General features: G+C 38.1%; 1 protein-coding gene across 1 annotated transcript in view; it reads right to left on the bottom strand.

Annotated features, from left to right (window-relative positions):
* The window catches only part of LOC123555189 (uncharacterized), a 57590-nt gene extending 45600 nt beyond the window's left edge, over positions 1-11990 (bottom strand). Inside the window, exons 1-6 of the mRNA XM_053548841.1 lie at positions 11687-11990; positions 10542-10659; positions 9402-9540; positions 8959-9107; positions 6569-6752; positions 4401-4515 (exon numbers count right to left, since the gene is read on the bottom strand). Coding sequence (XP_053404816.1) covers positions 4401-4515; positions 6569-6752; positions 8959-9107; positions 9402-9540; positions 10542-10659; positions 11687-11916 — 935 coding nt within the window. The 5' untranslated portion in view covers positions 11917-11990. The remainder of the gene's footprint in view (positions 1-4400; positions 4516-6568; positions 6753-8958; positions 9108-9401; positions 9541-10541; positions 10660-11686) is intronic.
* Between the last annotated feature and the right edge of the window lie 236 nt (positions 11991-12226).

Genomic DNA, 12226 nt, shown 5'->3' with positions numbered 1-12226 from the left:
TTGGAAACTGTTTAACTGTTCTGGGTCATTGTGACCTTGACCTTTGATCTACAGACCTCAATCAATAGGAGTCATCTGCTGGTCATGATCAACCTCCTTATTAAGTTTCGTGATCCTAGGCCCAAGCGTTCTCAAGTTATCTTCCGGCAACTGTTAATCTGTTCTGAGTCTCTGTGACTATGACCTACCGACCTCAAAATCAATAGAGGTCATCTGCTGGTCATGACCTACCTCCCTATAAACTTTCATGATCCTAAGCTAAAGCGTTCTTGAGTTATCATCCGGAAAACGATTGTTTATGGACCGACCGACTGACATCTGCAAAACAATATACCCCTCCTTCTTCGAAGAGGTAGATAAATATATGAAAACTGTTGTTTACAAACTCTCGTTGTCAGTGATATCAGATTAATGTAAAGGAGTCGATAATTTCTTTGCTTTTTCAAATCAGGAGATTTGGTCTTCTTATTGGGGTGATGGGGTTTCACACCCAGAATCAGGTGAAACCCAACGGGATCGGGAGAGTTGGGATGTCTAAGTTACTTAGAAACCAGCTTCCATCCAAAAAATTTTGTGTGACCTGAATGCCAAATCCTTTGTAAAGGCGACAACAATAGTTCTATAAATTGAAGATTTTCAAATACAGTCCAACTTTGTTTGCTTGAACTCGGATAATTCGAATACTACCCTCCGTTCGAACTCCTCCTCAGGTCCCGGCAAATTTCCTATATAATGTGTATTGTTCCGACACTCGAGAAACCGACAACTCAAACTAATTTTGCCTGTCCCATCGAGTTCAAGTGAAAGAAGTTTGGCTGTAGTCTATCTCAAATGCTGACATTGATGAACAATGCACAACGCACAATAAGGGATATAGGGCTACTACAATACCTAGTCTGAGCACAAATCAAAGGTTATAACTAGGTCTCTTTCTGTTAACTTCCTCTCACTGTCATCTTTTATTGTGTCAAACAATAATCAACAAGAGTGCCGCCAAGCGGGGCAATATACGCCCAAAAGGTTACACCAGAGGATGGGAGCAAAATTTAAAGAACTTGACTGTTTAAGCCCAAAGGACAGGAACAACAAAAAGAAGAAATGCCAAAAAAAATATTCTAAGTCCACAAAAAAATTCTTACCAGGTAAAGTTGTCAAAATACACCTAAAAATTGGATGTACCATCCATGTTGTACCACAGAAAAGATGTCTCGGATTTTCCCTAAGGCCAATAATAAAAAAGTTTCAAAATAAGCTATTTATAGTAACAAAAAAGGGAAGTAATACAAAAATAAATTATTGTAAGAGAACAAACAAGAGGACCATGATGGTCCTGAATCGCTCACCTGTCTCCACATGACCCAATTTTCATGAAGATCCATTGAAAAATATGGCTTCTAGAGAGGTCACAAGGTTTTTCTATTATTTGACCTAATGACCTAGTTTTTGAGGCACATGACCCAGTTTTGAACTTGACCTAGATATTATCAAGGTGAACATTCTCACCATTTTCATGGAGATCTCATGAAGAATAAGGCCTCTAGAGAGGTCACAAGGTTTTTCTGTTTTTACACCTACTGATCTAGTTTTGAACACACATGACCCAGTTTCAAACTTGACCTAGATATCATCAAGGTGAACATTCAGACAAATTTTCATGAAGATCCATTGAAAAATATGGCCTCTATAGTGGTCAAAAGGTTTTTCTATTTTTAGACCAACTGACCTAGTTTTTGAACGCAGTTTACCCAGTTTCGAACTTGGACTTAGATATCATCAAGATGAATACTCAGACCAACTTTCATACAGATCCCATGAAAAATATGGCCTCTAGAGAGGTCACAAGGTTTTTTTATTATTTGACCTACTGACCTAGTTTTTGATGGCATGTGACCCAGTTTCGAACTTGACCGACCTAGATATCATCAATTTGAACACTCTGACCAATTTTCATGAAGATCTATTGAAAAATATGGCCTCTTGAGAGGTCACAATGTTTTTCTATTTTTAGACCTACTGACCTAGTTTTTGACCGCAGTTGACCCAGTTTCGAATTTGACCTAGATATCATCAAGATGAACATTCAGACCAACTTTCATACAGATCCCATGAAAAATATGGCCTCTAGAGAGGTCACAAGGTTTTTCTATTATTTGACCTACTGACCTACTTTTTGGCACATGACCCAGTTTCGAACTTGACCTAGATATCATCAAGGTGAACATTCTGACCTAATTTCATGAAGATCCATTGAAAAGTACGGCCTCTAGAGAGGTCACAAGGTTTTTCTATTTTTAGACCTACTGACCTAGTTTTTGACCGCAGTTGACCCAGTTTCGAACTTGACCTAGATATCATCAAGATGAACATTCAGACCAACTTTCATACAGATCCCATGAAAAATGTGGCCTCTAGAGAGGTCACAAGGTTTTTCTATTATTTGAACTACTGACCTAGTTTTTGAAGGCATATGACCCAGTTTCGAACTTGACCTAGATATCATCAAGGTGAACATCCTGACCAATTTTCATGAAGATCCATTGAAAAGTACGGCCTCTAGAGAGGTCACAAGGTTTTTCTATTTTTAGATCTACTGACCTAGTTTTTGATCGCAGTTGACCCAGTTTCGAACTTGACCTAGATATCATTAAGATGAATATTCAAACCAACTTTCATACAGATCCTATGAAAAATATGGCCTCTAGAGTGGTCACAAGCAAAAGTTTACGGACGGACGCACGGACGACGGACGCCCCGCGATCACAAAAGCTCACCTTGTCACTTTTGCTCTGAATTAGAGCTTTGCCAGTAAAAAAATTGCAAGTTAAAAAGGGACATAACTCTGTCAAAATTATAATCAGAGTTATGGGAATTGTGTCTCCTAGTGTAGACTTAGATAGTAAATAACTATTTAGAGTTTCAAGTCAAAAGCTTTAATAGTAACAGAAATATTTGACTTTTAACAAAAAATTCTTAGTTAAAAAGGGGCATAACTCTGTCAAAATTCAAATCAGAGTTATGGGGATTGTGTCTCCTGGTGTAGACTGTGATTGTAAATAAGTATTTTAAGTTTCAAGTCAAAAGCTTTGATAGTAACAGAGATATTTGACTTTATCGAAATCTTTAACCAAAAATGCTAAGTTAAAAAGGGGCATAATTCTGTCAAAATTATAATCAGAGTTATGGGAATTGTGTCTCCTTGTGTAGACTGTGATTGTAAACAACTATTTTGAGTTTTAAATGAAAAGCTTTAATAGTAACAGAGATATTTGACTTTTATCAATTTAAAAAAAAAAAATCTAAGTTAAAAAGGGGCATAATTCTGTCAAAATTCAATCAGAGTTATGGGGATTGTTTCTCTTGGTGTAAACTTTGATGGTAAATAAGTATTTTAAGTTTCAAGTCAATAGCTTTGATAGTAACAGAGATATTTGTCTTTATCAAAAACTTTAACCAAAATTTCTAAGTTAAAAAGGGGCATAATTCTGTCAAAATTCAAAATAGAGTTATGGGAATAGTTTCTCCTGGTGTAGACTTTGATAGTAAATAACTATTTTAAGTTTCAAGTCAATAGCTTTGATAGTAACAGAGATATTTGACTTTATCAAAAACTTTAACCAACGCCGACGCCGACGCCGGGGCGAGTGCAATAGCTCTACTTTTTCTTCGAAAAGTCGAGCTAAAAAGGGGTCTGCTAAATAAAAACAAGAGCACTGCAATGCAGAGCAATATACACAAAGCAAAGTCATATATGACCTTTGACCCCTATGTGTGACCTTGACCTTGAAGCGAGTCATCCAAAACATGCGCTGTGTACGTCGCCTCAGTGTGGTGAACATTTGTGCCAAGTTTCTTTGAAATCCTTCAAGCAGTTCAAGAGTTACAGAGCGGACACAGCAAAGTCATATATGACCTTTCGCTCCTAAGTTGAAGCTAGTCATCCAAAACAAGCACTCTGTACGTCGCCTCAGTGTGGTGAACATTTGTGCCAAGTTTCTTTGAAATCCTTCAAGCAGTTCAAGAGTTACAGAGCGGACACGAAACACACTCATATGACCTTTCACCCCTAAGTGTGACCTTGGCCTTGAAGGTAGTCATCCGAAACAAGCGCTCTGCACGTCGTCTCCATGTGGTGAACATTTGTGTCAAGTTTCTTTGAAATCCTTCAAGGGATTCAAGAGTTACAGAGCGGACACGTAATTGCTAACGGACGGACGGACGGACAGACGGACACCGGCGTCATAACATAATACATCCCTTCGGGCGTATAAAAATTCCTCTCTGTATAGAAATATCTTTCAGGAGGGAAAGGATTGACAAAACAATATCACGCCAAACTCCTTTGTTTTGCATTAATAAAACTGGCTTTATTTTCTTGTATGAACATATTCTTATTGTCTTACCATTCAATATTTGTTGCCGTATGAACACTTCTGGTGTTAAAATGAAACTGATTTTGTCTGTGACTTACACCACTGTTTTGACTACTGCCGGCACCTCCACCTCGCTGGCCTGAACCTATAAATGAATGTTGAATTGTTAAACAGTTGCATTTTATAGCATTCTACTAGCCGACTCAGGCTTCCATTCAGTTACTATTTTGTTGACTTGACCAAATAAACTGAAAACTGAAAATTAAAACAAAGTAGCCAACCTTCCTGGCTTAAGGACATTTTGCACGAGACATATACAACCTTATTCTTAACAACTTTGAGCCTCAATCTTGCACAAAACACTTTGATTTGTCTTAATTTTGATTTGTTTCTCTGTTATCTTACATGCAAAACCTTATCTTAATACCCCTTAACATGCTAAATTTCTATAACGAACTTGTCCATCTTTCAATTTGAACAGTCCAATTAACTGTTAAAAGGGGTGCATACCAAACAGATACTGACTGAATGGGGAATAGTCAAGGTCATGATCAGATTGCAGACTGGATGTGCAGGCTGACCATGATCTACACTGGTCTTAAAGGTGGAATCCATCATGTCCAGCTATACGATAAAGGTTAACAGAACAAATAAACAAAGGTTTTTTTCCTATTTTTAAGGCCTATAAAGAGGCCAAGCAGAACCATTTGCATGAACTTGATGCCTCATACAAACTGGTGAAGGTCCATTAAGTAGTTCATGTGAAGAAGTTGTTTAAATTATTTTTTCTTTAGCTCTGATGGAACCTCTAAAGTGCCAAGCAAAATCCTATGAATGAATGTATGAGAGGTAGATACAAGGATATGAAGGACCAAGTTAGGTGAAAATCCACCATGGAGTTCACAAGAAAAAGTCTTCTCTATTCTTAGCTCTATCAGCCCCAAGCAGAATCATTTGAGCAGCCTTTAGAGAGGTCTATACAAAGACGCTACGGATCACATTTCGTGAATCTTCATAAAATGGTTCAAGAGAAGAAGATGTTTAAAGGTATTTCTATTTCTAAGTGAAATCATCTGAACAAACTGCAGTGCAGTCCCCAGGATGTTACAAACAAAGTACATGTATGGTGTTATTCTGACCAGTGATTCAGATGAGAAGATGTTTAAAAACAAGAGCTAACAAGAGCTTGTAGAACACGAAATGCCCCCTTGATGCATTCAGTAAATGCAAAAGGAACAGAAATTATTTGGTAACTGCACTGGACATTTGACCTACTGACCTCAAATCAATAATTATGGGCCATATACCAGTCATAAGTGACCTCCAGATCAAATGTGATATTAGACCAAAGCATTCTCTAGTTATCTGGCAAAAAAAGTTCTACTGTTCTGGGTCAATGTGACCTTGACTTTTGACCTACTGACCTTAAAATCAATAGGGGTCATCTGATGGTCACGATCAACCTCCCTAATAAGTTTCGTGATCCTAGGCCCAAGCGTTCTCAAGTTATCATCCGGAAATGGTTTAGCAATGTGACCTTGACCTCTGACCTACTGACCTCCAAATCAGTAGGGGTCATCTTCTGGTCATGATCAACCTCCCTATCAAGTTTCATGATCCTAGGCCAAAGCGTTCTCAAGTTATCGTCCGGAAATGGTTTTTAACTATTCCTGGTTGCTGTGACCTTGACCTTTGACCTACTGATCTCAAAATCGTTAAGGGTTATCTACTGTTCATGACCAACCTCCCTATTAAGTTTCCTGATATTAGACCCAAGCATTCTCAAGTTATCATCCAGAAACTGTTTAACTGTTCCGGGTCACTGTGACCTTGACCTTTGACCTACTGAACTCAAAATCATTAGGGGTCACCTGCTGGTCATGACCAACCTGCCTATCAACTTTCATGATCCTAGGCCTAAGCGTTCTTGAGTTATCATCCGGAAATCGTTTAACCGTTCCAGGTCACCGTGACCTTGACTTTTGACCTACTGATTTCAAAATCAATACGGGTCATCTGCTGGTTATGACCAACTTCTCTATCAACTTTCATAATCCTTGGCCCAAGCGTTCTTGAGTTATCATCTGGAAACAGATCGGTCTACATACCGACCAACATACCGACCGACCGACATCTGCAAGACAATATACCCCTCCTTCTTCGAAGGGGGGCATAATAACAGGAAGAAACTGTCATACTTTTTCTAGCTTTAGGTTTTGGCGGTGCAGGAGACTGGACTGGTGTAGTGCTGGCTTGACTTGTATCCATGGGACTTGGTTTAACCTCATCATTACCATCTGTTGGCTCCATTTTAGGAGTGGTAACAACAGCAGAATCAACATTTGGTATCTCTTGTGTTACATCTGTCATTCCTGGCTTAACCTAAAATATATCAGCCATATATTAGCTTTCAATTTCATCATATCAAACCATTACAACATCCAATTTCTCTACCACATTTTTTTTCAGAACTCAGCAGAATTTTTTGTATTTCTACATACAAGAGACAGGAGGATAGCGTATCTGCCACTGATCCTACAGACCAAATCAAGCCAAGGTCACTTCCACTTCCACCCAACATCAGGATGAAGACACAATTCTTTTCTGTATGTACAAAAACGTATCAGATACTGACAGAAGTAAAGAAAACAAGAGCTCATAGAACACGAAATGCCCCCCTTCATGCATTCAGTAATTGCACAAGGAACAGAAATTATTTGGTCAATGTACACAAAAGTTCTACTGTTCTGGGTCAATGTGACCTTGACCTTTGACCTATTGACCTCAAAACTAATAGGGGTCATCTGCTGGTCATGACCAACCTCCCTGTCAACTTTCATGATCCTAGGCCCAAGCATTCTCAAGTAATCGTCCAGAAATGGTTTAAATGTTTCGGGTCACTGTGACCTTGACCTTTGGCCTACTGGCCTCAAAATCAAAAGGGGTTATCTGCTGGTCATGACCAACCTCCCAATCAACTTTCATGATCTTAGGCCCAAGCATTCTTGACTTATCATCAGGAAACCGTTTAACTGTTCTGAGTCAGTGTGACCTTGACCTTTGACCTACTGACCTCAAAATCAATAGGGATCATCTGCTGATCATGATAAACTTCCCTATCAAGTTTTGTGATCCTAGGCCCAAGCATTCTCAAGTTATCATCAAGAAACAGTTAAACTGTTCCGGATCAATGTGACCTTGACCTTTGACCTACCGACCTCAAATCAATAGGGGTCATCTGCTGGTCATGATAAACCTCCCTATCATCTTTACAACTGGCATCCTTGTACATGTACCGAGTGTGTCAAACTGACTAGTGTTCAGTCCTATATTCATCTGGTTTGGATTTCCAGACATATTCATCTGTACAAAATAATTCAATCAAGTATTTATGATGGAAAAAAAAATGCCCGATTCTCAAAACATGCATGAAATTATTTTGTTTAAAAAAAACTAGAGCTATCACTAAAGGTGATGAATGTAACCCCCGCATGCACTGACACAGTACATTGCAATTTGACGCACACAAGATTGCGTAATTATGTGGACTGTATGTATATAGACTGTATGTTTACAGTATAGTAACAAAAAACAAAGTCCCATAACTATGCAGAATATTTATCTAAAAGAACGTAACATGCACCATGCACAACTAGGGTTGGTACTGATCACTTGTGTGAAGTTTCATTAAATTGAGTGCAAGGGTTCGGTAGATTAGGCACGCACAAGATTGCATATGCAGACTGTATGTACATAGTATGTTAACAAGAAACAAAGTCCCATAACTCTTCAATTTTTGTCACTGAATGAACCTAACATGCCCCATAACTCTGCATCTTTTTTTTCTGAAAGAACCTAACATGCCCCATGCACAACTACTGTTGTTACTGATCACTTGTGTGAAGTCTCATTAAATTGTGTCAAGGGGATGAGGAGAGGTGGTGCGCACAAGATTGTGTCTATGTATATAGTATAGTAACAAAAAACAAAGTCCCATAACTCTGCAATTTTTTTTTTCTGAAAGGACCTAACATGCCCCATGCACAACTACTGTTGGTACTGATCACTTGTGTGAAGTTTCATTAAATTGTGTCAAGGGGATGCGGAGAGATGGTGCGCACAAGACTGCGTCTACGGACGGACAGACAGACAGACGGACGTTCCTACATATGTGGCTACTCTTTTGTTCTCTCTATTGTTCTTTTAGCCAGGTAAGAGAAAAATAGCCACATAAAAGGCTTACGGAATGAATGACGTCAAAGAAAAAGTACAGTTACCTATTGTTCCTATAGCCACCCAAGTATGCAAATGTGAGCTCAGACGGACAGACAGACAGACAACCTGAAACCAGTATACCCCGCCCCCCCCCCCCCCCCCCCTTACAACTTTGTTGTCAGGGGGTACAAAAACACAGGCAGTCAGTCCTTTCTAAAATTAAATAACTTTTTTGATGACTGCTTTTCACAGCAAATAAGTAGCAGTGGCTCTTGGCATTAAATGGAGAACAAAATGGCAGTTCTTCAAGCAAAATGGTATTTATCTTTTCGTATGATATACTGTCCTCAAAATATTTAGAATATGTACATACCAAAGGTGGTGTAGACCTAGGATGTGGTGCCTGCATCCCTGGCATCCTTGGGCCTACATTCGGCGTCACCATATTTGGCTGATTTCCAAATGAGTCATTGCCGGTACCTGGCAAGCCAATAGTTGACAATGGATTGGACATAGGACCATCTGCAATACAAAACAGGAGTCATTACATGTTATCTTATCATTTAACTTTAAAACTGCTATTCATGCAATCGTTTCTAATGAAGACAAAGCTAATAATGTCAAGTGAATATAAAATTTCTAGTTTGCCATCAACACTGGTATTAGTTTATAAGGGGGGGATGAATAATTTTATATCAAACATCATGTAAATGAAAATGTTCAATTTCTGACTTCCGAGTTGAACGATGAATACATTACCACTAGACTAATACTCCATATTCTTATGTAAGTTATATAAACATGACTTTAACTTACTGGTTTGTGGTCTGATTCCAGCACCAATTGTATCACCAGGTAACTGTTGCTTCAGAAGTTCTCGGCGCTGTTTTCTCTTCTCTTCAATTTCCTTCTGAATTTTGTAAATTTTCTCCGCCAGGAAGATGTAATACTCCTTCTAAAATACATGTTTATATTACAACAATATACATCACAAAATCCATTTTACAAAACATGTAGAAACTAGAGGTTTGCCAATAGGACACAGTACCTCCCACTTCCAGTCACTGTACATGGTTTGATGACTCTATGTGAAATATTTTTAACAACAAACTTTTAAGCACTTTATGTGTATCTTACCATATCTCTAGTCTAGCTGTGTGAAATCCCAAAGAGAACACCAGGTGAACAACTTCACATGATATATCACAATCTTCTAATGCTTTTAATGTTTTATGAATCTAGGTCAAGTACATTTTGAGATACATGGGACACAAACTTTTATGCCCTTAATGCATTTTTTTTTTACTAAGTCGAGGGTCATCACTTTGGTCCTGCGGAGTGGAATGAAAACAAAAACCCAGGTGCGAACTTCACACACTGAATAATATTCCTATTAAGTTTCATAACCCTTGTCAAATATGTTTAATGATAATTATGTGGGACACAAATTTTCATGACCTTTTAAGCACATTTCTGACTAAGTCAAGGTCGATAACTCTGATCTGGTGCACAACTTGACATGCTGAATAAAATTCCTATAATGTTTCATAAATCTAGGTCAAAAACTTTTTTAGATACACAAACTGTTAGGCCCTTTTAATGCATATTTTTGAGTAAGTCAAGGGCTATAACTCTTGTCAGCTGTGTGAATTCCCAATTAAAACAACAGGTGCACAACTTCACATCTGAATAACAATCCTGTGTGGTTTAATGGCTCTGGGTCAAATACTTTTTGAGATATGCACAATACACTTTTACAATATTTTGCAGTTACAAGCCCAGGACAAACTTAGTAATGGCACAACACCCAGCAACACTGCTTAGGTTATAATTGCATAAATTACATCATGTAGAAAAACTGGGCATTACCCATCAAACATCACTAGACATTAAAATGCTCTACAAAAATTCTAGGATTATGCACAAAATTGTCTAAAATATATGAAAACTATTTACCCTGCTATTGGCCGTTTCATACATATTGCCTTCAACTTTTCTTGCATATGCTACCAAATTGCTCATCCTTCTGTCTTTCAAAGCAGCTGGATCCAGTTTGGGGAAAATGGCCTGCACCCTACATATGCAATCAAATCTTTAAATTTGTTAAAATTCAGAGGCTTTCATCTAGCCTTATGAAGGTAACAGCAATCTGACATTAAAATGGATCCTTTAATACTGTAAATATTGTTTAAGTCATAAAACTGTAAAAAGTACCAGAAAATCTTTTTAAATGATCATGTTGCTGGTATGTTGGCAAATACTGCATCTTCAGTTTTCAGGATAACATTTTCAAACCATATGACTACAGTAAACCTTGAAATAATTTTGCATTTCCTTTCAGGTTAGCAATACTGGCGTGATAGATAGTACTTGTAAATTCTAAAACAGTTGCAAAATCATCGCTAGCTAAATACAATGCTGTGATATCATTACCGACCCGAAAATGTCAATGAAAAAATGTGAAATCCTGATATTTCCAGTTTTTAGATTTTACACCTTTTACACCTTAGATTTTATCCTTATTTAGGAAAATAAGGAACTATAAAAGCAACATATAACATATATATCTGAAAGGACCATTAAAAAAACAAGAGCTGTCTCCATAGGATGACAAATGCCCCCGATGGCACTTTGAATGAATAGTTATGGCCGATGTTAGAGTTTAGGACCTTTGACCTACGGACCTGGGTCTTGCGCGCAACACGTCGTCTTACTGTGGTACACATTCATGCCCAATAATTTTAAAATCCATGCATGAATGACAAAGATATGGACCGGACACGCTCATCAATGCACTATCATGAAAAATGACCTTTAACGTCTAAGTGTGACCTTGACCTTTGAGCTACGGACCTGGGTCTTGCGCGCGACACGTCGTCTTACTGTGGTACACATTCATCTCAAGTTATTTGAAAATCCATCCATCGATGACAAAGATATGGACCGGACACGAAAATTGCGGACAGACTGACAGACCGACAGACGGTTCAAAAACTATATGCCCCATTTCGGGGGCACAAAAAGATAAGGATCCTTCAACATTATTATCAAATTCAACATCCTTAAACAAAAGAATGAGGCAATTTCTGTAGTCAACTTACAACTTATAGACAAAATGGTTCCTCGAGTCTTGTGTGATACTCTGGTGCCATTCTTTCGTTCCTTGGTTTGTCTGGGCAATATTCTGCAGACCATCATTACCGGACAATGCACTGCTTGTGTTCAATATAAAATTCATCGGGTTGTTCTGGTTACTCAACAACTGACTGGCTGTGTTTTGACCTGCCGTATTCAGTCCTAAATTCACTGCAATCACAACAATAAATAACATTTCAAAATCAAGAGGAATAACATCATTTGATTTTTATAATTTGAATGATATAAATTGCATTTTATTAAATTTTTCTACTGACCTTTATTTACTCAAAGTACTGATAGTACAGTACTGATGGAAGGTGATCTTTGTAAGTATGTGTATGAAAAGAATCCATTCAAAATATGGCACAAGCGCCAACAGCGCTTGGATAGTTAGAAACCCAATACATATACTTAGGTCACCAGGCACTTTATCATGCAATATCACCAGGCATAGGTATGTTTTTGACAACACAGAAAATGACGTCACTCGACCTTCAGCTATA

Source organism: Mercenaria mercenaria, chromosome 7, assembly GCF_021730395.1.
Source record: "Mercenaria mercenaria strain notata chromosome 7, MADL_Memer_1, whole genome shotgun sequence".
Classification (NCBI taxonomy): Eukaryota; Metazoa; Mollusca; class Bivalvia; order Venerida; family Veneridae; genus Mercenaria; species Mercenaria mercenaria.
Note: the sequence above shows the minus strand (reverse complement) of the source record. Positions and strands in the feature narration are given on the sequence as shown.